Source organism: Rattus norvegicus, chromosome 1 (genome assembly GCF_036323735.1).
Source record: "Rattus norvegicus strain BN/NHsdMcwi chromosome 1, GRCr8, whole genome shotgun sequence".
NCBI lineage: Eukaryota > Metazoa > Chordata > Mammalia > Rodentia > Muridae > Rattus > Rattus norvegicus.
The window spans coordinates 208,465,153-208,492,268 of NC_086019.1; the positions used below are offsets into that span (position 1 = coordinate 208,465,153).

Below are 27,116 nucleotides of genomic sequence, written 5' to 3' on the forward strand. Positions count from 1 at the left end.
CTTACAAGATCATTTCAAGCAAGGTCTGATAGCTTTGCCTGGGTGAGGCCCTGAAGTCACAGCTGCATCACAATGTCTGAATGTCCCAGCAGCAGGGAAAGGCCCACAGTACCCAGATGAGACCACAACACCTTGCAAAGGGGGAGGGGGAGGAGGAGCACTGTGGCCTCCCTCAGAGACACCAGTAAGTTCCATTTTCCACCAACTTCACGATTTGGTTCAAGGGAGGGGGCCTCTCCCTGATGGAGTGCAAGTTGTGCTTCAGCCCTTCATTATTTCGGGCTCTTGGGTTTGGCGTGGGTGTCTCCACTGCTTAACTTAAGTCTCTTGGATTTTTTTTTTTTTTAAATGAGGAAAGGGACATGTTCAAGCAAGATCTACTGATCCTGAATAAACACACTTGGGACCTGCCACAGATGCCTAGACTGTCACCAGAGAGCACGCAAACCTTGAGGAAAGACCAGAGCTGCCTGCCCTGCTGTTTCCAGAGCCCTGAGCCAGGTGAGATTGGTGAACTGGTTTCTTCTGGGCAACAGTCAATGGCTTTGTGCTGTCTGCTTGCCTCACCCTGTTGTGAAGAAAAATTCCCGTCTAAATGGAAAAGGAGCCAGGCCTTGCTTCTTCTCTGTGCCCTGGTTTATTTTCCGGCAGGAAGCCCCATGACTCCCATGAGCAGCTCGTGACATGCACAAAATTTTCCTGACCAGAAACCGGACTTACACAACTTTGGGTATTTTGTTTGTTTATTGGTGGTGGGTGGGTGGTAAGGTAGGTGTGTGTGTGTGTGTGTGTGTGTGTGTGTGTGTGTGTGTGTGTGTGTGTGTGTTTTGGATGAGTCTCTCTATGTAGTCCTGGATAACCTGAAACTCGCTGTGTAGCTCAGGTTGTGCTTGAACCCAGAGAGATCCTTATGTCTGCGTATGTGCATCTGTGTGAGAGTATGTGTATCACATGTACCTGTGGAGGTCAGAAGAGGTCACCAGCCTCCCTGGGAGTACACATGGCTGTGAGCTGTCAGTGTGGGCCCTCAGAGCATCTTAACTGCTGAGACTTCTCTTCAGTCCCAGGAGGAAATATTTTAGGATCAGTTGTGCCATGAGATCACTGAAACAATGGAACCCAAGGCATTAGAATTGCCCCAGGAGTCTGATGCTGGGGAAGGAAAGGCTGAAGTCTGGAGCTATACAGAGAGGGAGCTTGTCTCCCAGAGACCTCACACAGTTCTGAAAACTTGTCAGACCACCTTGCAGGAGAGACTGGAGCTAAGACAGTGATGGGTCAGTGATGGGCAGGACCACACCCTAACCAGGACTCTCAGCTCTGCACTCCTCCTGCCCTCTGTTTGAAGCCCGAGTCTCATGTCCAAACCCTGAAGAGGGACTTGGGGGCAAATGGACCTCTTTTCCCTCTTCTCAATATGGTCATATTGAATAAATCTTTTTCTGCTTTTCGAAATTGGTTTTTAAGATGATATACTGGGGAGAAGTGGCTGAGCTGGTGGCCCAGGCTTTTGCCATGAGATATGTTAACATATCCAGTGTGCACAGTTTCCTGAGCCCTGAGCCTGTCTAGCTGTGCAGACACAGCAACTCCTGTGCCCTTACATGCAGAAAAGCAGGTTGCCCATCCCCACCACCACCATACACACAGTGCTCTCCTCAGGAAGGCCTAGCATCGTCCGTACCACAGGGTCTGTCTCAGTTCGTCACAGCAGAGATTTCAGAGATGATGTTTCTTTAGTGTTGAAACTGTAGCAAACCAGGCAGACTCACAGTAATGTTCATGCCACCCAGACAGGAGTGGTTCCTTGTGACCAATTCATGGCCTAAGCACTCCAAATGACACTTTCTGTAAATGCTTCCCTTGATTTAGAGGGAGCAATGGAAGCAGGTAGAGTCGCAAAGCCACAGCCCAGGAGAGGCTCAGGCTGTGAGTCTGCAGGATACCTGGTTGCGCAGAGTGGTTTAAAACCCTCCATTCCTACACACACCTACAGAGTGGCTCTCTCACTCAGGCCAACCTCTCTAGGTACAGGGAGCTGTCCCACTGCTGGCACAGTACCCACTGAGATAAGGGATGCTGTGGTCTCCCCCTGCAGGTGTGTCCAGGTCACCACAGCACAATGGACAACACCCCCATCATCTGTGACTATGGCTCTGGCTTCAGTAAGGTGGGCTTTGCAGGAACTCGAGTCCCTCTGGCTGTCTTCCCCACCATCCTTGGGAAAATGAAAAATGCCGTGAGTAGCCCCCTGGCTTCATCCTCCAACCTCCTGAGCTGCTGTGGTTGCTGTGTCTGTGATAGCTCCCAATGCTCTTAACTTCCATACTGACCGCTCCCTGTCAGATGACTCAAGTATGTGGCCTTAGGGACAGACTAGAGGGCACGAGCAGGCAGCTTCCATCCTGGTTTGTAGGTTATTCCATACCCTCCAGCACAGGCAGTTGTCTCTGGGTGCAGCTTCTCTTTATGTCTGGTACCTCTCCCTCTAGCAATCCCACCTGGGTCTCAACTGGAGTGACTGGCAGCCTTCTCCTCCCACTTCAAGGAGCCCTTCTCTGAGCTTGATTGGCAGTGCCTCTCCACACAGATAGTGACTCCTGCCTTCTCTGTCATTCTGGTAGCCACCAGCTTCCTTTGAAGTGCAGTGGCTCTCTCTCTATAAGGTCTTAATGTGGGCTGTACCTGAAGTCATCCCACAGCCCCACAGGGCGGGGAAAAGAAGCACACATTAACAGTACTGTCAGACTCTCGTTTATGGATGTGTCCAGAGAACCCCAGTAGATGCCTGGCACACTGGAGAGTCCTGAATCTCCATAGACTCTTACTCAGATCTATGCAGCATGTGAGTTATAAACCACATACCCATGCGCAGTAATGGAGAGAGAGGCTGTGAGAGTGTGGCAGACTGTCATGGCAGAGGATGTTTGTCTAACCATGGCCCAGAGGGAATACTGTGCAGAGAGCAGTGTGGAGGCCAGCGGAGCTGGTTATGTGGAATGAAGCAGAGGGTCATAACCTGGGAAAAGTCAGTTCACTATGAAGAGCATAACATTGAACATTCAGACTGTCTCCTCCCCTCCTGTTCAGGCTTGCCTTCCATTAGCCAGATTCCCTGTTGGCCTTGCCCCAGCCCTGGGCAGCAGGAGTGACTCCTATGTACAGGATAGTCTGCTTCCTTTTCTTCAGGTGAGAGACTCAGCTGTCCTCTAGGCACCATGACACTGATCTCTGTCCAGGGCTGCTGACTAGCAGTGAAGGCGGTGGGGTGTTTGGTGGGAGGCCTAGAGGGGACAGAGAGGCTGAACGAGGACAATTCTTTCCATTGCAGTCCTGGCTCGCAGACCACCAGGCCAGTAAATGGCTTCAAAGCTGGTTTTGGTCAGGCTTCATACCTGACCCCTACACTCACTCAACCACACCCTGAAAAGCATCTGAAGAGGCACAGCATTGGCAAATGCCTTGTCCCCCCTAGTCTGTCTGTCTGTCTGTCTGTCTGTCTGTCCTCACTCCACATGTTCCCAGCATTACATGGGGTCCACAGGGCACTGAGGGAAGTGTTCCCACTCGACAGAGAAGGGGGTGGGAGCTTGGAGAGGTGAGCAGCTCACCTGATGTCTTGACTGGTGGCTCTCAGATCAAGGCCAGAGCTATAGAAAGGGCAAGATGACTGAGAACAGGCTCTGGGCAGTGGGGCTGACTGCCTTGAGCACAGGCCTGTACTGCAGCATGCCTGCAGCATCACTGGGATGTTCCACTGCAGCAAGGTAGTATTGCACCATGCTCTATGTGTCGTGCACCACCGTAGCACTGCCATGCCACAGCATGGTTCTGCCTCACAGCTGCACTGTGGCACTGCACCTGTGCAGCCCAACATCGCTGTGTTGCTCCCATTGCAGCAAGATATCATTGTACCATGTAGCATGCACCACTGCAGTATAGTTCCACCACATAACTGCATGATAATAGATGGTACCTTGCACCCATGCAGCACTGCCCAGCCCTATGACTGTCCTGTCACACTTGCACCTTGTCCCCAACCTCCTTGTTCCTCTTCTCTATTGCAGAAGTATCCCATGCACACTGTTTCTATCTAACTTAAGCATTAGCTTGTCCTGGAGACCCGATCTCCTCTGATGAGTGTAACTCAGGGTACCTCCATGGTCTCAAGTGAGTTAGTCTTCCACACAGAATGGAGCACCCACTTACCCTGTTTCCTTCTTTCTGTGCTCAGACATGGGCATACCGTGGTAGCTCTTCAGTCTTTGTCTTTTCTGGGCTCCCTGCTCCTTCTCATCCAGCTAGCCCTGCTAAATCTTAACAGCTTTGATCCTAATGTCTGTTTTTGTTTGCTTTGGTGGAATGAGGTGGATGCCTGGCCCCTTTTACAGCATGGAAAGTTCAATCCACCTGAAACCCAGGAGCCAGCTCATGCTGCAGGCCCTTTTCCAGCGAGCCTTCCCTCTGATAGTTTCTGTTGGCCTCCATTTCCACACCTGCAATGTGAATGTCCTTCCTCACAGTGACCCTGTGCAGCCTGGGACCTTGAAGGCACTTGCTCCGTTTGCTAGTAACCACTGCTGAAACTGTGCATGGTTGGAGAGCCTTAATGTGCAGCTTCCCACGGCCTCAGGCCACTGACTCATGTCCACACAGGAAAGCCATGTATAGTGGGTGGGTAAGCCCAGTCCCAGACTGCCATTCTCAGGGGCTGTCCTGTCCTGCCTGTGTTTTTCAGACCCTGCTAGAGAGGTTGGAAGAAGAAGACTGGTTTATTGGAGCTGAGGTCCAGAATAATCGACCAAAGCTGAACATACACTACCCCATCTTCCGGGGAGCTATCACCAATTGGGACAATGTACAGAAGGTGAGCTATACCCTCGGGGCAGGGAGGCAGTTGTGCCACAGCTACTGGCCTTGGCACTGATAAATGGTGGGGTTTTTGTTGTTGTTGTTTTTGTTATTTTTGGTTTTTTTTTTCTGGAGCTGGGGACCGAACCCAGGGCCTTGTGTTTGCTAGGCAAGCGCTCTACCACTGAACTAAACCCCCAACCCTGTTTTTGGTTTTTTTAGTGGTGGTGGGGGGGAGGTGCTGCTTTATTTATTGAATCCTTATATATACCACCCTTCCAACCCTTATTTTACCCTAATCCCTTTCAATTCCATAACACTATGTAGGAGAGAGAGGAGATTAGAGGGGAGAGGGAGCATAGATCTCTTTAGACAACTTCTTGCTGTTTAGGGACATGGAGTTCCTTGGGTCAAGGCGAATCTTTGTAGTCAGGACAGCTCCAATTTCTTCTAGTCTCTTGCTCATGACTGCTTGACAAACCCACAGCACCAGTAACCAGCGGCAGCTGCCTCCTCAGAGCACATGCTGGCCCCTACTGGGGCTCTGGCATTTATACCCTTTCAAAAAAAGTTCCAAGCACTCCAAATGTCACTTGCAGAAACCATCTGCAGCAGACAAAACCATACCCCTGCTAGAGCACGAGGCAAATCATAATCACCTGCTGTGAAGCAGCCTCTCATCCCCACACCTGGGATTAAAACAAAAACATTCACACGGCACAACTGGGCATTTCAAGAAACCAAATTTCTTGCTACAGGAGGGACTGCTGTTTGGGCCTAGCTCTGTTGCTGCACTCCATACCTCAGGGGTCCAAGTCAGGAGACCTCAGTTCTAGTCCAGCATCCTCTGCTTACTGCCCACACCACCAGGACACAAGGCATGGCCTCTGGGACTATCAAGACAAGGATGCCTTGTCTATAAGATAATAGGATGGTTCCTATGCTATCACATCTGGGAGGGAATGATGGATAAGTAGTTTTTAGCCTCAAGGAAGTAACACACGTGTGTGACCAGCCATCAGTGACACCTGCACTTAAGGATGTGTTGCTTGTGATCTGAACCCTGAGGCAGCCATGATGAAGCTCCACAACTGCAGATTTAAGCCTCAGACATCGATTGTCTTGTAGCCCTCAAGGTCAAGGTGTTGGTGGTACAGGACTGTTGCTTAGGGCTGTGAGGGAGAGCCTGAGTCAGGCTGCTCCCTGGTTTCTGGAAGCCTTGCTGACAATCTTTGGGGGTTCTACCGCTTGTAGAGCATTACTTCAGCCTCCGCTCTCATCTCTGCAGGACATGTTTCCCTGTGTGTGGTTCAGCTTTCCCCCTTTTAGCAGTGTAGTTAGAGACACACCAGTCCAGTATAAGCTTCTGGGAACCCAATCGTGGTCCTCTGCAAGAGTACTCTTAACCACTGAGTCATCCAGCCCAAGGCAAGGCCATTAAAGCTGAGCTGTGTGGGGGTATTCATTTGCCATCCCAGCTCCAAAGTGGCAGAAGCAGGAGAATCAGGAGTTCAAGGCCAGCCTAGACTATTAAGCCCTGTGTCAAAACAAAAAGGTAACCAAATTAAAATGAGCCTTCTACAGTGGATCCAAATTCATGTGACTGTGGCCCAAGAAAAGATCAGGACAAAGATCTACAGAACATGACCGTGTGAGAATATGAAGGAGAGACAGGCCTCCAGAGGAGCCAATGGTGACTTCTCCATCTCAGATCTCCAGAGGAGGTGTGAAGGCCAACCTGATCTCAAGGTTCTAAGGACACACAAAAGTTCACCCTGTGGGAACCAATGAGTTTACTGGTCTGACTTACACAACATAGGGGAGGGGGTTACTGAATGGAGAATAGGGGACCCCAAAACAGACACATTAGAATGTCTTCAGTCAGCATGGATGATGGCTTCCCCACTGTATTAGTCAGGGTTCTCTAGAGTAACAGAACTTAATGAATCTATCTATCTATCTATCTATCTATCTATCTATCTATCTATCTATCTATCTATTATTTAGAAAGGGAATTAGAATGACTTACAGGCTGTGGTCTGGCAATGATGACTGCCTATGAAGAGAAGGTTCAAGAATCCAGTAGTTGTTCAGTCCATGAGGCTAAATGTCTCAGCTGGTCTTCAGAATATGCTGGAATCCTGAAGATGTCGACTCTAATGCCAGTGAAGGAATGGACTTGATAGTGAGAGCAAGAGCAAGCAGGCCAGAGCAAAAACTTCCTTCTTCCATGTTCTTTATTTAGGTCACCAGCAGAAGGTGTGGTCCAGATTAGAGGTGTGTCATCTCACCTCAAAAGATCTGGAACAAAGGTGGAGCTTAGTTCAAATGGTCTAAGCAAAACTTCCTCATGGTTGTGCACAGCCGTTTTGGGGTTTGAGTTAATTCTGGATATAGTTGAGATGACAAGCAAGAATAGCCATCACCTGGAGCTGTGTTCCTAGCCATCCTAGCCCCGTCAGAAACCATAAGGCCACATGCAATTAGGGCAGAATGTTGAATAAGTGTCTGGGAGGGGGCTGGAGAGATGGCTCAGTGGTTAAGAGCGCTGGCTGCTCTTCCAGAGGTTCTGAGTTCAATTCCCAGCATCCAATGGTAGCTCTCACAACCATCTATAGGGGTATCTGATGCCCTCTTCAGGCAGGCGGGTGTATATGCAGCAGAGCACTCATACATTAAATAAATAATATTTTAAAAATGGCTGAGAGGAGTGGTTATACATTTTGACAAGAATACAATGACCCTGCCTGTCCTCTTCTGGGAGGGATGTCAACAGGTTACAGGCTGGTCCTGAGATTTGCAGGCAGGCATCACCTGTCTAGTGAAGATGATGGCTCAGAGGCTAGCGCCTTACAGCAGGAATAAACAGCTAGCCTCCCTGGCAACCCTGTCATCTGAGGCTCCCACTCCTCAGTGTGGTGGGTGGTCTCTTCCATTTAAAAGATGAGGTTGCAAATTTGTAATATGTAACTTGTTAAATTATCCAGTATTTATACCACTAATACACGAGACCCATAAACTGAGGCAAAAATCCCGCTAGTTCAGTGAGGTAACTTTATTTTCTGAACTATATACAAAATATCTATTTCAAGCCTGATCCTATAATAAACTGCTAGCTCTGTAGAAATCTCTTTTTCTGTGTGTCATCCCATCTGGCTAGTCTATCTTTCTCTTGAGCTCTTTCAAACCCATGAGGGCTCCTTAGCTCTCTTTCCTAGAATCCTGTTCTACCTGAATCCTGCTAGATGCTTCTGTTGTTCCTGCAAGTGCAGGGAAAATCCCTGTCTCTTACCTGGAGCTCCTTCCCGAAAGGCTTTTCCAAGCCAAGAGAGACAGAGCCTATCAAAGGTCCAATTGCTTATCAAAGAACTCTCTAACTCCTCCCCTATATCCTTGGTAGGCTGAACCTTGTCACCTTCATGATGGGTGGCTCTGAGCCAAGTCAGTAGGAACCATTTCACCTTTACAGTTGGGTAACACAAGGTCATCCAGCTAATTTTGCCTCAGGTCATAGAGCAAAGACTAGAAGACCTCTTCCGATGGACTTGCCTTAAAGTAAGGAATATATATATATACCAGAGGAGGGCATCAGATCTCATTACAGATGGTTGTGGTTGCTAGGACTTGAGTTCAGGACCTCTGGGAAGAACAGTCAGTGTTCTTAACCACTGAGCCATCTTCCGTTCTTTACCATTCTTTCTATGGAGGTTTTTAGAGTCACACACAACCTGCATCTCCACAGGACACACCTAACTGCACCTGACAAACGCACTATCTCTCTAAGCTTGTATATGTTGCCGACAATTAGGTTTACTACGTATAATACATAGCCTGTAACAGAGGCTCACTACGGTCACCTCGATGGTCTCGAGTAGGCACATATGTGGCAACTTCCATCATTGCTGGGCTTTCTCTGTGACACCCAAACCACCTGAATTTCTACCTCACCCCTGAATTTTGGTGTATGCATATGTCACCTGTAAGACCCTAGAGACCCTTTAGACAGCGCTGGGCCTGTCGACCCCTGCCAGCCCCATTCTATAACTTCAGACCTGGTGTATCGTCAGAAGCTGGATCACGATTCATCTTTCCTTGATGGTGAGCCAGAGGTGCTAGTTACATTTCAGCCATCCCTTAGAATTACGGAGTCTTGTCCAGGGCTGTTCCAGACATCCAGATCCCTGGATTACCGTGTGCAGTAGCAGTCCTTGCAGGATACCAACCAAATCCTTTCATGTGTTCCACGTTCTCTCTTGATAGGCTACAAAATCTCAGTGTTGTCACCACACCAACTGCTATGTACCGAATTGCTTAAAGAATAGTGACAGGAAATCTGAGTATTTTTTTTTTCTGCAGGCACAGCTTCAACTTGCTACATAGTTTAAAACGGCCTTGAACTTTTGACCCTGTTGGATCTATGGGGTGGGATCCATAAAGTTACAGCATGGAACACTTCTCATGTGGGAGGTTTATTTAGGGAGATTGGGAGGGAGTAGAGAGAAGAGAAAGGGGGGAGGGGAGGAATAACGGGACTCCAGAGTCCTGGCTGTTTAACTGCTGTCCAGGATCTGCTGGGCTATCTGTGGCTAGGAAAATGCAGGCCCAGTTGAAGCGGTCTGCAAGGGTAAACCAGAGCATCTGTGGGTTGCTTCTCTGGAGCTGTCCTGGGTGCAGATTTTGAATAAACACCTGGTCTTAGCAGGATTCTGGAAACTCATACTGGTATTAGAGACAGAAGATAAAGTTAAATAGGTTCAGGAGAAAAAGATTTTTCTTAGGTGTTCACTTGAAACTTTTAGGCTCATGGTTTTGGTAGTTGAGGGGAGGGAGTCCCAGGGGAGGGAATTTCCAAAACTAGAGAAAAGAGAAGAAATCCCACATTCTAGGATAGGCAATAGGTGAGAAAATTAGGCTGTTGGTTGACAGGGGTACTTATCCAGAGTCCATTTGACCCATGGGAGGTGGATCTGAGTGGATTTTCTGAAGCTTACAAGAATCTTTTTTAAGTTTTAAAAAAAAAAAAGAGATAGATTTTAGACATGTTAAATTGTAGTTTGGGGCTGGAGAGATGGCTCAGTGGTTAAGAGCACTGACTGCTCTTCTGGAGGTTCTGAGTTCAAATCCCAGCCACCACATGGTGGTTCACAGCCATCTATAATGGGATCCAATGCCCTCTTCTGGTGCGTCTGAAGACAGCTACAGTGTACTTCTATATAATAAATAAATCTTTAAAATTACTATGAATTGTAGTCTGTACTGAAATCCATATTTTAGAAAAGGGTAGTAGATACCATATTTGTGTCTTAGTAATGGCTTAGTAAACAATTTTTTGTTAAAAGCAGAAGCACTCCTTACGGTGAGCTCAGGAAAGACAGAAATCTTCCCTGAAGCAGAAGGGACAAGAGGGGCTTCTTTCCTCCATCCAGAAGGCTGGATGTATATAAATTTAGCACAGTAATAAACACCTGTAAGTCTGTAGTTAAAAGACAACCAAAGGAAACCTAAAATCTTGAACTGTTAACTATGATAGTGGATCGAATGGTGGAAGACTTGACCAGAGGTAGCCTTCAGAACTCCGTTGGTCAACGTTAGAACTCTGAACTTTCAAAGTCCTAATGCACCAGTGAGGGGAGGAAATCAGAAGCAGTTTGTATTATTCTGTACACCTTGACTCACCATAGCACTAGGCTTTGTATCATTTGTATTTATCATTTGTATTTATCAACCTTAAAACGCCTTGTAAACCCAAAATGCTCTCTCAGATCCTCATACCTCACATAAACTTTATATTTTCCCCATGTAATCATCGACTGTGAAGCACAGGTAGGTGGTGGATCACTGGGGGCCGTCACTGGACAGGGAGTTGAAGGTTCGCACCTACTAAGCATATCTGTTAAATATGTCTTTCCTTATCTGCTGGTGAACATAAAACCAGAGGCTAAGTAAGTTTTTAAAGATTTGCTATATATAAGGACACTGTAGTTGTCTTCAGACGCACCAGAAGAGGGCATCAGATCTCATTATGGATGGCTGTGAACCACCATGTGGTTGCTGGGATTTGAACTCAGGACCTCCGGAAGAGCAGCCAGTGCTCTTAACCACTGAGCCATCTCACCAGCCTCCACTAAATAAGGTTTAATCTTGTAATTAACTGCATTGGTTCTTTGCATGACTTCAAATATATTTCTAAGCACATTAAAGGATATAACCTTTTATAAGGTTATTGAATTAGCTTTCATGAGACTAGGGCTGTTATAGTAGCTTTTGACATTAGAACTTGCAAGAGGGCAAGCGGTGTGTGGGTCCACTAGGGCAGGCTGAGGGCTTGAGGGTATGGACAAAGTCGCACTTCCCATGAGGAAGGAAAGAGTCACAGGCAAGGTAACTAGAACTAGAACAAGTAGGACTAGAACTAGTTGGTACAAGCTGGAGAGCCAGGTGGTTCTAAGGCTAGTCAGCGACCAGCAAAGTGCTTCAGCAGACACGGCTCATCTAATACCTGGATTTATGAGAGAAAAAAAGGAACTGTGCCAGTAAAACAGTGAAGCTTTGCCTGAGGCAAAAGGTCTGTGGTGAGGGTTGGCAAGAAGGGCCAGCTATAATACTAATGGCAGTGACCGGGGGTTCATACGTTCCCAAGAACACTAGAGGGGTGCCAGATGCTCAATGACCACTCCCTCAGATCCAGAATAGCCATGCCCTGTAACAACAGGTAGGCACTGAGGGATGCTGGTCCACTTTGATGTGTTAAATAGACCCATCAGCTATTTGTCCAAAATTGGAGACCTGACTGATACATGATGGATAACAGATAGATGGTAGTGTGAGAGACTGATGATGGACACAGAGACAGATGCAGACAAGACGAGAAAACAGATAAATAGTAGACAATAAACAGGTAGCAAGATGAACAGCTAGGTGTGCCAAGTATAGTTGGTAGATTTTACACACACGCGCGCGCGCGCACACACACACACACACACACACACACACACACACACACACAGAGAGAGAGAGAGAGAGAGAGAGAGAGAGAGAGAGAGAGAGAGATTATTTAGATGGCTAATAGATGTATCAGATACTTAGATAGGTGATGGGTACAGCTCACCTGCCATTCTCTCTCCTGCAGGTTTGGCATTACTCCTTCTACCACTACCTTCGCATTGCCCCTGAGCAGCACCCTATCTTGGTAACAGATCCACCATTAACCACCAAGGAAGCTAGATCCAAAATGACTCAGGTAATGGGTCCTGGAGCCCTGCAAGGCAGGGAGGGAGATTCCGGCTCTGTCCTTAAAAGTTCTTTGTTTCTGCTCTGGGCCTCATTCTGCTTCTTCCTGCCATGATGGAGTTGTTGCTGGACTGATGGAGTTTAAGGGTGAACCCCAATCTGTGAGCGCTCGAACCAGAGCACAGAGGACAGAGTCCACCTTAGGCTGCAGTGGCTGCAGGAAGCTGTGCCCCACCCCAACTGCCAAAGTCCTCATCCCAAGGCTCAGCTTCTCCTAAAGAGGCAAGTGAATGAATCAGGTGGCCAAGGTGGTCCATCTGGCTAGCAGTGTGGAGCTCCCACATGCAGGCACAGGGCCAAGGCACGATCTCCACGTCTTAGAGGACACTTAGATCTGAAAACAGCAGTTCTACCTATCATGGTGCAGGCACGAGCTCACATCAAACAGCCCCAAACACCTTCTCTCTCTCTCTCTCTCTCTCTCTCTCTCTCTCTCTCTCTCTCTCTCTCTCTCTCTCTCTCTCTCTCATACACACACACACACCAGAGTAGATAATCAGAACATGGAAACGGCCACAGCCAGCTCCCCTGCAGCCTGGGCATGGCTGGCTTCACTCAAAAAGCATCCAAATATCCATGATGGTCTCAGCAAACTAGATTGGAGTAAGAGGGGCGAGACAGCCCCAGCTCAGCTGCCTGTGGCACTCCTTACCTGTAGCAGACAATGGAGCAAGGGTGTGTGCTTGCCAAAGAGGAGGCCTATGAGGAACTGTGCAGGCAGGGGCTGAATAGCTGAGCCCAGCAGAATAAAGACACACAGGAAGGTTCAAGTCTAATCCAAGAGCAGAAAAGCAGACGACTGGCTCCTGTGATTGAGGTTTTTTTCCCCTCCAGTCTTCTCCTCCTCCTTGAACAAACCACTTGCTCTCCTCAGCCCCTGACTGAGTTTCACTTGTCTATATAGACTCTTACAGCTATACTCACAGCAAAGTGACTCCTATAGAAAGGTTCAAGCCCCCCTCTCTGGGACCATGCCTTCACACATGAAGGTGATCAGTAGTGATTTTTGGTGTAATTGTTACAAGTGTTAATCCTTCCATTTGACAGAAAGGAAAAAAAACACCCACCCAACTTCACCATTTTGGGGCAAATTTAAAGCAAGCATTTATTAAATATTACATACTTACCCAGAGATGGATTTTGCTCAGGACTATTCCTCTGCAATTTCCCAGCTGGAATGGCCTCAAACCATGCATTGCAGGGGCTTATAAGGATGATATAGGCCACCACCGTATTTTTGCATGAGGCTTCATTATTTCCCAAGAACTACAATTCACAACCTTCCAGGAAGTTAGCTGGTTTCTGGGCAGGTGGGACTTGCAGGTTAATTTGGGGAATTACACAAGGTGTGTGTGTGGAGTGTTCAAAATGCTGGTACAAGGCAAGAGCTTGAGCAAACTAGCCCTTTGACTGACAGTCAAACCCAAGCAGGAAGAGTGCCCTAGAGACCCTAATTAGGGAGTAAGACCGCTGTGCCCAGTGACAGGAAGATATGCCCAAAGGCATGCTGACAATCTGAACTCAGACTTTATCATAACACTAACCCCTTTTATCGGGCTGATACCTATCCAGCAGCCAGAGAGAGGCAGGGCGCCCAGTGGATCTCACCATTAAGTCCTGATCCGACCAGTCTTCCCACAATCCATGATTGAAGTACCTAGAGGGAGCCATGGAGCTAGTGTCCTAATTAGCATTAACTGTCAATTTGATACAGCCTAGAGTCACCTGAAAAAAAGTCTCAATTAATTGCCATTATCAGAGTAGCCTGTGGGTATGTATGTGGGAGATTGTCTTAATTATTAATGGATGTGGGAGGGCCCAGCCACTGGGGGTAGGCAGCATCGTTCTTACAGGTGGTCCTGGGTTGTATAAGATCTAGAAAGCTACATTGAACAGGAGCCTTTGAGTGGGCCAGCAACACTGCTCCTCCCTGGTTCCTGCCCTGATGCGTGGCTCATCGTGAACTTCCCTCGGTGGTGAACCATGACCAGCAAGTATTCACCAATAAAACTGTTTCCTCCCCTAAGCTGCTTTGGTCAGAGTGTCTTTATCACAGCCACAGAATGAAGCTAGAACTTCACAGCAGAGCCAACTGGAGATGGTAGCTGCCCACCCCAGGCTTGGTCTCCCTGGATCCACAGCCTGCGGCAAGATATACTCACGAGCACGGGGGCAGTGTGTGTCACCCGGCCAGCCAGCATGCCAATCTTCCTCCCCAGATCCTATTTGAAACCTTCAACTTCCCCGCCCTGTACCTGGCTAATCAAGGAGTCCTCTCCCTTTACGCTTCTGGCAGAACCTCTGGTGAGTGACCCTATGGGATCCCATCCTTCCCAGACACACACTGTCTAGTTCTTGGGGTTGGGGACACTTACCACAGCAATGCAGTATCTTCCTAAAAATATAAAAGGATAGGAGACGGATGGCCATATAGGTTAGTAGGTAAAGGAGCTTGCTGCCAAGTCTAATGACCCAAGTTCAAACCCCAGGACCCACATAGTAGAAGAGAACTGACTCCTGAAGATTGTCCTCTGACCCTCACATATATACAGATGTGTGAGTGAGCGCGCGCGCGCGCACATACACACACACACACACACACACACACACACACACACACACGGAGGCACACATGCTTGAGGTGTTCATTTTGGAAAAGCAAAGCATACTCTTCCAGGCTCATAGTGATCCTCACTTCATAATAAGAGCCCTGAAGATGCAGAGTGAGGCAAATGCAAAACAGCTGGTGGGGATAAGTTAGCACAAAACTGTGCTCTTTGTTCTTGTTCTTTAAGATTTTTTATAGTATGTATCTGTATGGGTGTGTCTGTGCCCATTCGCCTCAGAAACCGGAGGCATGGATCTAACATGGATTCTAACAGGAGTTAGAAGCATTTGTGAAGCCTCTGTCAGGTCCTTTGCTTTTAACTGCTCTAGGCCCCAAACTGTAGTTTACATGGTCCCTGACTGCAGAAACACCACTGCCCTCTACTTCTCATAAGCTGGTTCTCCAGAGTTAAAATCTTCCCTGTCCCCTAGCACAGTCCCTCCCTAACTCCCCATCCTCTTGGGGCTCCAGATTCCCCTCCTCTTTCCAGATATTCAGGCTCAGTCACCTGACAGTCTGTAACTTTTCAATCTAAGATTAAATTAGCAGTTGCCAGCTGCTAGCTGAGGAAGACAGGGCCATGGTGCTTCCTTATCTGTGGTCCTCTGGTGAGCTCTAAACACCCTGTACTGAAAATGGACCATGATGACTTACATTTTACACATGCCCGGCTCTCGTTCTGACGCCTTCCTGTCTTTATCCGGTGGATACAGAATGCTGGACTCGTTTCTTTCTTAACTGATCTCTTAAGGAATACTGAATGAAATTAAGAGCATTAATGAGGTCTGACACGTGGGCGTGCTGTCAAAATGATCACAGCCACACCCAAGAATCCCGTTTCGCCACCTTGCCCCTCCCACTCACTGCATTTTCTATTGTTAGTAGATGGAGCTGGGCAGTCAACCCGCGGGCGCTGCTGGCTTTTCATCCTGTTCACTACGTGCAGGTCTCCGGCATCTGATTGACTGATCAATCGATAGCTCACTTGCTCTTCTTGCTGAGCCATGGTAGTGTGGTTCTACGTCAGGAATGTGCCAAACTTTTGTCTACTTATCTGTGAATGGCCCTTTGGGGTGTTTCAGACTTGGAGGGTTATGGTAAAGCTGCTATGAACATTTACAAGTCTCTTCCTGTAGCATGTGGAACAGCGCTGTGGCCCTCTGTGGCTCTTCCACAGTGCTGCTGTGTAACCCTTCTATTGTAGTGACAACATGCTAGACAGAAGCAGCTTAAGGAGGGGAGGGAGGGTTTGGCTCACAGTTTGAAGGCCCTGTCCATCTCTGCAGGGAAGGCATGGTAGGAGGAGCGGACAGCTGGCCACATGGCAGAGAGAGATGAACACTGGTGCTCTGCTCACTTTTTTCTCTGTATTCAGCCAGGACCCCAGCCCGTGGGATGGTGCCACTAATATTCAGGGTGGGTCCTACCTCCTCAATGAACCCAACCTGGAAGCTTCATCACAGACATGGATCGTGTCAAGTTGACAATATTAACTACCCCAAATGCCAGCTCTTGGGTTGGCCAATATTCTTATTGTGGTCATTCTCATGGATGTTCAGTAGGGTCCCCTGCTTTTAATTTGTGCTACCTTCATGGCCAAGGGCACTGAGCACATCCTCCTGTGTTTACTGGCTGTCCATGTCCACTTCAGCGATAGAGTGACTTTCAGGTGTTTTTACCAGATTCTCGTGAGTTCACCTGTGTGTTTCAACATCTCTTTCCAGTCATGCTCGGAGGCCTTTAATCAGATCGACTTGTGCAAAGCAGTGCTCCTACCCAGGTTCTACTTCTCCTGCCGACCGGCTTTTCAAGAGCAGGTTTTCATTTCTACAGGGTCCCGTGTATCAGTGTTTCTATGTTTGGTGCCACACCCAAAAAATCATTTACTGGACCCAAAGTTTTTCTGATTTCTTCTAGACACTTACAGAGTTTAGTTTAACAGTTCTACGGTCCATTTTGGTTGTTCCATTGTTTGGATTATTAATGTATCCCATAAGATAGGGACGTGTTGCTAGTTCTGTGGTGTTTATTGAAAAGATCCCTCTTAGCTATGGACAATGGAGGGGTGCTAAGGCAGGGAGGGTCACTCTCTTTGGGAAGCCAACACACACACACAAAACCCACAGCTCTCACCTTAAAGGAATAAGAGGTAGGTTCTTGTGGAGCCATTTTTAGTGACAATGGCCAGGAGCATAGGTTACCCCAACTTCCATCTATGTTAAGTAGGGTTATAGATCAAAGAAAGTCAAACAAGTTAAAACACCGTGGTGGGTACATCAGAGAAGCAGCTACAGTGAGATGAGGGATGCTTTTCTAGATGCTATTGGATGGCATTCTTTGAATATTCTACCTGATGGAATTCTTTGGGTTGTTGGGAGCTAGTGGATCTGCTAAAGTAATAGATTTCAAATTGTTTTAATCTATAAGTCACAGGACTTTAGTCCCAACACAGAGGTGGGCAAGGAAAGACTAATCCAGGGCTTAAAGTCAGCGGATAGAAGGTAGTCTCTGGGCCTGCAACCTTCCAGTGTCTCCATAGTAATGAAGTTCCAATCATCCTCATCGGACACAGCTTTCCAGACATTCTCAGTCACAGGGGATATGGCTGCTAGTAGGTCTCCAGTCCCTCCATGCATGCCCTACACCCATGGGCCCATGTGTAGCACTAACTGGACTCATGGTTATCCATAACAAAAACAATGTGGATGACATGACATTGGAAATAAGGAGAGGGTGAGCTACTAGGAGAACCAGAGATAGCTAATAAGAGAGATGATAGAAACACATTGTGTAAATACACATTTCCAAAGAATACATAAAAATATTAAGAAAAGAAAGTAGGGGGCTGGAAAGAGGGCTCAACACTTGAGAGCACAGGCTGCTCTGTCAAAAGACCTCGGTTCAATTCCCAGCACCCTCACGGAAGCTCATAACCATCTGTAATGGCAGTTCTAGAGGATCTGAGTCCCTCTTCCAGTCCAGCCTCCAAGGAAAGGCACCAAGCAAGCGTGTGGTGCACACGCGTGCGCGCGCACACACACACACACACACACACACACACACACACGGGAATGCACAGGCAAAACACTTATACACACAAGAGAAAAATAAATAGACCTTTAAAAAGAAAAAGAAAAACAACAACAACAACAACAACAAAAAACAGAAGAGACTTATTGGGGACCAGGGACAGAGATAATAGGACAGGAGGAACTGGAAGATAGCAAGACCAAGCTAGCAAGTACAGAATTGTCTCAGTGAAGCCTGTTATTTTGTACCATTATTAAATGCCAAATCAATCAATCAACCAATCAATCACATTTATTCCCTTTCCTTCCTTGAAAAGCCTATGTGCTTTTTGAAGATGAACTTGCCATGTACACCGGCTGACTTCTGAGCCCAAGGCTTGTTCCATCAATTTTTTATTTTTCTGATTCTAGGCCAATACCAAATGGTCTTGATACCATTGCACACACTGAGTCTTTCAATGAGGTGAAGTGTGTCCTACCCTCTGGATGGCCTGATTTGGAGATGTGGGCTCTGCTAGGTCTTCAGTATTCCTGCATAGAGTGTAGAATCAGGTAGTCAGTTTCTAAAATCAACTGAAACCAAAAACCAATGAAACAAAAACCCTTAGATCCACACCCTTATAAAAACCCTCAGCACCACACCCCTCCCTACAAAACCCTCAGCACCACACCCCTACAAAAGCCCTCAACACCACACCCCTCCCGACAAAACCCTCAGCACCACTCCCCTATAAAACCCTCAGCACCACACCCCTCCCTATAAAACCCTCAGCACCACACCCCTCCCTATAAAAACCCTCAGCACCACTCCCCTACAAAATCCTCAGCACCACACCCCTCCCTACAAAACCCTCAGCACCACACCCCTACAAAAGCCCTCAACACCACACCCCTCCCGACAAAACCCTCAGCACCACTCCCCTATAAAACCCTCAGCACCACACCCCTCCCTATAAAACCCTCAGCTCTACACCCCCTACAAAATCCTCAGCACCATACCCCTCCCTACAAAACCCTCAATGCCACACCCTTTGGGTTCTGCTTGGGGCCATGTTGAAAGTATGGCCAACTTTGAAAAGAGCCAGAATCTTACAGGCCTCTAGAAGACCGTGGCAAGTCTGAGAGGTCTCTGGGTCCCTCTTGGCATTGTGATGGGACCTTGGATATCCAGACCATGTCTGTCTATTGTCAGACTAAGTGTCTCACAAGCTCTAATGCTGTTGAAAGGGACACTATTTGTTATGGTTTGAGTGTGAAATGTCCCCGGCAGGCTTGAGTTCCTGTGCCACTGTCAGCTGATGGGGTTTGGGCAGTGACTAGATCCCATGGGCTCTGATTGCTGATACAGTCATAATCCCACAGTGGCTAGGAGGTGATGGGTGCTAAAAACAGGGTCTGGGTGGAGGGTGTAGGTCATAGTGGCATGCTCTTACAGGGTCTGTCTGTCCCCTGCTTTTGTTTCCTCTATTTCTTGTCTGCCATTTACGAGAGCATCTGCTTTAGCCTGTGCTCCTGCCATGCGCTAAGCCTCTTGACAGTGGGGCCAGCTGCAAGGACCATCAGCCAAAACTCCTCCCTCCTTTTAAATCATTTCTCTCCAGTAATTGTCACAGGATGGAAAGCCTAATGCGTTTTGATAAAAAGTGAATGTGTCTGCAGGTATATGCGAGCATATGCATATTTCTATCTGTGTGTGTTTGTGTCCTTGTACATGTGAAGGATAGCGGTTGATATGGAAAGTCTTCCTCAGTAGCTCTCTGCCTTGTTTTACTTTTAAAAGACTGTCTTGGCTCACTAGACCTAGAGAAGAACTCTAAGTTTTGACCAGACAGGCCGGCCAATTCACCCCAGGGGCCAACTTGTCTCTGTCCTCCATTCCCAGCCACCCAGGATTAGGGTTACAGACTATGTGCCCATCCTCAGCATTTGCAGGGATGCCGTGGATCTGAACTCAGATTCTTAAGCACATGCTGCAGCTCTGACCAACTTTAACATCTCTTCTTTCCTGATTGCGCATTGCTATTGCACAGACAGTTGGCACATATATATTCTTTGTTTTGTTCTACTTTCCAGACAGGGTTTCTCTGTGTAGCACAGGCTATCCTGGAACTTGTTTTGTTGGGAAGGTTGCCCTGGAACTCAGAGCTCCATCTGCCTCCGCCTCTAAGTGCTGGGATTAAAGTCGTGTGCCACCACTGCCTGGCAAATGTATATTCTTTAACAAGTTAAATTACATTAATTTATTTATTGTGTGTGTGCTATAGTGTAAGTGTGACGATCAGAGGACAACTTTTGGGAGTTCATTCTCTCCTAATATGATGTACATTACAGGAATTGAACCCAGTTTATCAGGCTTGGTGGCAAGTGCCTTAACCTGTCTAAGGGATCCAGCCAGCACCATGGCAAATATATATATATTTTTTTTCTTTTTCTTTTTTTTTTTTTTTGGTTCTTTTTTTCGGAGCTGGGGACCGAACCCAGGGCCTTGCGCTTCCTAGGTAAGCGCTCTACGGCAAATATATTTTTGACAAACAACATTTACTTTATTATTTCCAAACCAGATGGGCTTTTTTTTTGTTTGTGTTTGTTTTTTTAATTATTTCATTCTTTTCTATTGACTGCCTCGGCCTCGCTGTTCTAAGTGGAGGCTATGAGGATACAAATTCCCTGATTTTTCCTCCAATTTTAGATGAAGGTCATTCAGCCTTACAATGTTAAGCTGTGGGTTTCATATTTTCTTCACCAATTCAAGTAAGTTCTCATGTGTTCTTGTCTACTGAGAATGTCTTCTTTTCGTCGGGACTAAATATATTGGGTTTTGTCAAAATGTAATTTATGCAAAGCAATAATTTGACGATTTGCTACAACGGAGAATCAGTCAGGGAGAGTCCCAGTGAGGGATTGTCTACCTTAGGTTCACCTGTGGGTGTGTCTGTGGAGGTTATCTTAAGTTAACCGATAGGGGAGACCCAGCCCACTGTAGGTGGTACCATTCCCTAGGCAAGATGTCCCAAACTGTGTGAATGGGGAGTTGAAACTGAGCACAAGGAAGCAAGTGAATATGCATGCATTTGTTTCTCTCTGGTTTTGACTGTGGATGTGCTCTGACTAGCTGTTTGAAGTTCTTGCCTTAACCTCCCCCCCCACCACCACCATGGCAGACTACTACCTGGAATTGTGAACTGAAATAAACCTTTTTCTTTTAAGCTGTTTACATCAGGGTGGGGTTTTTTTTTTTAATTACAGCAACAGAAAGGAAGCTAGAACATGTATTTATTGGCATAATCATATAACTTCTTTCCTCCTCTTTAAGATGATGAATTAATATTGATTTTGAGTTGTGGAACAAAGGCCGTTTAATTTTTTAAAAACCCACGCTGTTGAAATCAATTTGCCAAAATCTCACTTTGGAGTTTTGTGTCTGTGGCCGAGTGACAGTGGCCTACTTGTGTTCTTCCATGTTTCAGGGACCATAGTGTGTGGGTGCATGACGGCCAAGGTCTTGGAAATAGACTGCCGTGTTCAGCTGTTGCAGCTGAGAGGGGACTAACTCTCTGTCCTCTGTCACAGCTAGAATGGGAAGCCCCTGGACTTAACCTGCTTAATTGAAATGTGTAGTTCTTGATCTCCAGGCTCAACAAGGAAAAGGAGAGAACCACCCAGACCCCAGTCAGCCCCAGAAGATACAGTGTCACATGCAGTAGGCCCCTCGCCATGCACCCCTTAGCATGTCACAGCCTCTCTGAACTAGCAAGCCCGGAGCCCTTGCTAATTAATGCACACACCTCTGCCACCATGTTCATGCTTCCCCAATGCAGGGGCACCTCCCAGAGAGTTCCAGTGCCCACCCAAGCATGGGCAGCACTTTTTCTCTTATCTCTTTGGAAGCTATTGGTAAAATTGCATGTTTGGCTTAGCAAGAAAACCTACAAAGCTGGTGGTCAGCTGTCATTTCAGTTCATGTCCTTTGGGAAGAAGCTGGCTCCTTGGCCCCTTTCCCCTCACCAAGGCATGCTGTGTACCCCACATCATAATGACAGTGTGTTCTCTTACACAGGAACAACTATTGAATCTGGAGACGGGATGACCTACTTTGTGCCCATCGCTAACGGCTATCCTTTGCACCTGTCAACCACCAAGGTGGACACAGCTGGCCAAGACCTGACTGTGTATCTCATGAAACTGCTGTCAGACAATGGGAATATGTTAGAAACCACAGGTAGGAAACAACTATTCTCAGACACATAAACCTGGGTTGTGTATAAGGTCCTTCACTTTCAGTGAGTAGGTGCATAGGTATATTCGGAGACTAAAGGGCTGACTCAAGTGTCAGCCTCAAGAATGCCATCCACCTCTTTTGATACAGGGTTTCCTGTTGGCTTGGAACTTGCCTTTGAGGATAATGTATGATTATTCTATTGCAGAGGAGAGTTGACCAGTACCCCATAAGCAACAAGGGCCTTAGGTCTTTGACTAGGGCTTAGACAGGGTAATGCTTGTCCCCTTTGTGCCCAGTTCCTGGGCTAGATACAATATGCACATACAATATTCCCCTAGCTTATACAATATGCCCAACACTGGTTCCCAATAGGCCATTGGCCTTTCTGGTCTTAGACAAGGAGCCCTAAAAGACAACAGCGATTAGAATGATGGCAAGAACTGATCAGGTTGCCACTCTTTTTCTTTTCTTTTCTTTTTTTTTTTTTTTTCGGAACTGGGGACCGAACCCAGGGCCTTGTGCTTGCTAGGCAAGCGCTCTACCACTGAGCTAAATCCCCAAGCCCCACTCTTAGAGTGTGAACATGCTGAACAAGAGTTCTTCCAAGACACTCCCAAATGCTGATTCTGCTCATCCTTGTAGATGAAGAAAGTGGACGTTTAAAAAGGATCACAACAACCAAAAAGAAAAAAGAAAAAGAAAGAAAAAGAGAGAGAAAGGGCAAAACACAAAAAAGGCAAAAATGCAGAATAATTTGCTCAAATCCAAGTAAACAGCAGAGGTGGGATGTGATCTAGAATTGCTTTACCAATACCCAAACCAGGTGAAGGAGGAAACATTAGGATACAACAGAGTCCCTGAAGCCAGGGACAGAGAAGGGAGAAACAGATAGTGTCAAGATGGGAGGAAGGAGCAGAGGACCCTCCAGGCCTTGGAAGGAGATGGAAGAGACACGGACAGGAGGCTAGGTTAGGCCAGGAGTAGCAACACATACATGGAATCATGGCACTTGAGGGTGGAGGCAGGAGGATTGGTGTTCAAGGACATTTTCAGCCACAAGTGTGTTGGAGGTCATGAGCCCCTATTTCAGAAGAGGAAGAGAGGAGGAGAGGAGAAGTGGGTGATTGACATAAAAGGAAGTGGGGAGAATGGGGAAGAGGAGAAAAAGCAAGGACGAGAGGAGGAGGAAGAGAAAGGGGGAGGGAGAAGAAATAGGAAGGAAATGAGGAAGGAGAGTTGGAGGACAACTTAGAGGAGGAGTTGGAGGAGGAAGGAGATCTGAAGGAGATGAGTTGAAGGAGGAAGTAGAGGAGGAAGAGGTGGAGGACAGTGGTTTTCAAGTGGAAGTGGCAGCTGGCAGTGTGCAGGGCAGGTGGCGCCAGTAGGTGAGCAGTGTAGGGAAGTCCCTTTCATTCAAAGCTCCATGGTAACAACAGATACTATCTCAAAAGACACATCTGACCTCCAAACCTTTTGTCAGAAACCTAGAAAGGAAAGGGGCATCACTTGCCACGGTTTTCTAAGCAAGGGTCCTTACCAGATGTGGTCAGTCCTCCAGAGAACCCGCAGGCATAGGGTGTTCCAAAAATACCCAGGTAATGAATGCGAATTGGATTTTCTTGGCCCCACAAACACCATACATGGCAGGGTTATGCTGAAGAGACCCAGCTCTGTGCCTCTTGTGGAGAGGGGCTACTTCCCCATGCTCCTAGTCCTTCTAAAGCCTGGCCCATAGCCTGGCCAAGACCCTGCTGGAGGGGTTACATGGACACGGTGGCTGCCTAAGAAAGGGCCATCTCCCCATGTCTGCTCCCCCAAGCAGCACCCTACATTCCCCTGCTTCTTGGTCTTCCTTGCCCTGCAGCTGACCTTGAGCATGTCCGAGACCTGAAAGAAAAATGCTGCTATGTGGCGCTAGACTACGACATGGAGATGTCAAAAACTTCAGAATCCTCCTTCCTGAAGAAATTCACATTACCAGATGGCAAGGAAATCAGTCTAGGGCAGGAGACTTTCATGTGCCCAGAGGTGCTCTTCAACCCCAGCCTCGTGGGTGAGTCCAGGGTGAGGGGACAGTGGTTCAATGGACAGTCAGAAGGAAGGCGTGGTAGTGTGTTGGCAAGCATTCTGCTTCAGGATTCTCCTGCTCTAAAGTTTCCCTGGTACTGGCTGCTACTCTCTGAGCTGCCTCCTACACTCCTGTTACTTTGCTGACCCCTTGACTTCTCCCTGGAAGTCTTAGTCTGATTGCAGATGGGATAGAGGGCAACCACAGAACTCTCTTCCATGGCATGCTATTTATAACTCTGCCACTGTACAGGATACTTTGAAATGGAACAGTAAAGCCAGTTAAGGCAGAAGCTCAAGGCACAGACGTTTGTGAAAGCTTTAAGCATCTGAATGGCCTGTGGGTTATTATTATTATTATTATTATTATTATTATTATTACTATTATTATTACTTCTACTATCATCATCATCATCATCATTATCATTATTGGTGGGCAGGGTTTCTTTGTGTAGCCCTGGCAGCTTGAAACTCACTCTTTAGATCTTTAGACCAGGCCGGCCTCAAATTCAGAGATCAACAGGCCTCTCTGCCTCCTGAGTGCTAGAATTAAAGGCATGTGCTACCACTGCCCTGCTCCAGAGGGTTCTAATGACTGTTGGCTTGACTACTGTGTTCGTTGATCTTATGGCTGTGAAAAAAAAAATACCTGGCAAAAGCAACCTAAGAAAAGAAGTTTGACTGATAGTTCAAGGTTATTGTCTATCAGGAATGTGAGGCGGTTGGCCACACTGCATCCACAGGTGGGATGAATGCTGGTGCTCAGTTCCCTTTCTCCTTTATACTATGTCCAGGATCCCCAGTTCATGGTGTCGCTCACATTCAGAGTCAGTCTTCCCTTGTTAATTAACTCAATCTAGAAACTCAGACATGCCTAGAGGCTTATCTCCATGGTGATTCTAGATCCTTCATGCAGGCAGTATTAGCTCTCAGAGTCACCCTCTCTCTGGAACAGTGAGTGATTGATCAGCCAGACAGTGGTGCACACTGGGATGCAGAAGCAAAAGGATGGCCATGAGTTCCCAGTCAGCCTGGACTACACAGTGAGCCATTGTTCCAACAAAAAGGAAGTGATGGGTTGTGAAATCCCCATGGAAAGGGACAGTCACGGAAAGCCAACATTTCCTACGATCTAAGTCTTCAAGCTCTTTGTGCCGTATGTGGACACACTCTGTGGTTAGCGGGGCTTAGCTCTCTATTCTACGCTAAATAGTACAAAGTGTGAAGTCTTTCTCTGCTTTTGGCTTTTGAGATAGGTTCTTGCTATGTAGCCCAGGCTAGTCTGGAACTCATTATATAAGCCCAGGCTTCTCTTAAACTTGAGGCAATCTGCCTGCCCTAGTTTCTCAAGACGTGAGATTGTAAGCATGGTAGACCACACAGTTTTTGAAGGTATAATGAATGCCAGTGTGAAGAAGTCATTAAACCCTCTGCCAGGCACACCCAAGGCACTTCTTTTTGTTAGTTCTTTAGCCCTTAGCCCAGGGTCACCATGGGTGCTGATTGGCATGCATCCAGACACATGAATTATAGCTACAAGATACACTAATCGTTCAAGGATGGTGTTTGTTGCTTGCTTATGGGACACCTGAGAAGTGAAAGCAGTTGCTTAGTGGCACCTTCCAAGGCTGAGTCGGGACATTGCCCTGCCAACACTCACAAAACAGAAGACGTCAACCTCGTGTGAGACACTGAAGGTCAATTCTTGTCAGTATCAGTGCTGGGGGGTCTCTCCAGAATCTGGAATCCTCCCCAAAATACTAAAAAACGGGGAGCTTCTGATCCCAAAGCACTCTTGTGCATTTCCCTCAGGGAAAAACTACCCAGGGATCGACATGCAAGCCCAGCAGAGCATCACGTCCTGCGATAAATCCCACTGGAGGAATCTTTTCGGTTATATCATACTGTCTGGTGGTACCGGTACCTGTTCAGGCCTACGATTCCGGCTGCAGAGAGAGATAGCAAAGCTAGTCTCTCCAGAGCTTTCTGTGAAGGTATTGGCCCAAGCCTCACCGGGGCCCTTTAGGGGTTGACCCATGAGTAGCTCTAGAGTGGCTAAGGTCTAGGAATTACACCAATAATCAAAAGTGACAGAAGTCCCTGATATTTACATCAGAGAGACGGGGGAGAAAGAGGGAGGGGTAGGGGTATGGTAGGGGTAAGGGGAGAGAAAGAGAGAGAGAGAGAGAGAGAGAGAGAGAGAGAGAGAGAGAGAGAGAGAGAGGATGCGGGAGGATGGGTATATGGGAAGGGGCTGCAGCCTGCAGGGTGGGCAGTGGCAGAGCTGGGGTACTGAACATCTGATCAGAAAGTGGCATCAGGGATGGTGAGCTATGGGGGGGGGCGGTCAAGCCGAGCATGTAGGCTCCTTTTGTATTTTACATGACCATGTGTGTATGCGTGTGAACACAGATGGCATGTCCAGCTTTATACATGGGTTCTAAAGATCTAACTCAGGCCCTTACACCTGAGCCTAGCTCCCTAGTCTTCTTCTGAAACAGATGCCATTATGTAGGCCTGGCTGTCCTGGAACTTGCTATGTTGATCAGCCTGTTCTAGATCTTCCTGCCTCTGACCCCTGAGTGTTAGAATTACAGGCATGTACCAGTGAGGCTCCCACACCTTTTAATTTAAAAACTTAATTTTCTACCATGAGGGTCCTAGGGGTGAACTGAAATTGTCAAACTCGGGCAGGCACATTTCCTGAATAGCTTTCTGATTAGTCCAGAGTGGAGTCTTGATGTGGGTTTTCTCCTCCCTCCAGGTAGTTACCTCTCCGTATGCCAAGTATGGTGCCTGGGTAGGCGCCTCCATCTTGTGTTCCCTCCCTATGTTCAAGGACATGTGGATCACAAATCATGAGTATTTGGAAATTGGCCCTTCTGTCATATGTAGAAGAACCTTCTAAGTGGTGGCTTTCAGGTTCCATCGCCTGGCCCAACATCACCATGCCCAGGCTGAGCCTCAGCCATACTGACCAGGGCATAATCAAGAAAAGCTCATAGCAAGGCCCCCTTTCTCCCGAAGGACAGTAAAAGTGTGTGACAAGGGC

General features: G+C 47.3%; 1 protein-coding gene across 9 annotated transcripts; it reads left to right on the plus strand.

The window, feature by feature from the left end:
* Positions 1 to 27,116, plus strand: LOC102552318 (actin-like). 9 transcript variants are annotated; one of them, XM_008760184.4, is made up of 10 exons: positions 28 to 184; positions 354 to 501; positions 2,099 to 2,239; positions 4,739 to 4,867; positions 11,981 to 12,091; positions 14,361 to 14,445; positions 21,836 to 21,997; positions 23,862 to 24,050; positions 25,877 to 26,058; positions 26,829 to 27,116. In XM_008760184.4, the coding sequence occupies exons 3-10, from the start codon at positions 2,123 to 2,125 to the stop codon at positions 26,970 to 26,972; spliced, it is 1,119 nt and encodes a 372-aa protein (XP_008758406.1). In that variant the 5' UTR covers positions 28 to 184; positions 354 to 501; positions 2,099 to 2,122; the 3' UTR covers positions 26,973 to 27,116. The 9 variants fall into 9 exon arrangements, 8 of the variants coding, with proteins under 8 accessions (XP_038957226.1, XP_008758406.1, XP_038957225.1 ...); XM_039101298.2 differs by lacking the exon at positions 2,099 to 2,239 and having other exon boundaries at positions 1 to 184; XM_039101296.2 differs by lacking the exons at positions 28 to 184; positions 354 to 501; positions 2,099 to 2,239 and adding an exon at positions 3,025 to 3,189.

Excerpts from the sequence above, each read along its gene's own strand:
- LOC102552318 (XM_039101296.2), top strand. The coding sequence starts at position 3,040 with ATGAAGAGCATAACATTGAACATTCAGACTGTCTCCTCCCCTCCTGTT. Across the intron at positions 21,998-23,861 it reads GAATATGTTAGAAACCACAG|CTGACCTTGAGCATGTCCGA; the intron begins GTAGGAAACAAC and ends CTTGCCCTGCAG. Across the intron at positions 26,059-26,828 it reads CTCCAGAGCTTTCTGTGAAG|GTAGTTACCTCTCCGTATGC; the intron begins GTATTGGCCCAA and ends TCCTCCCTCCAG.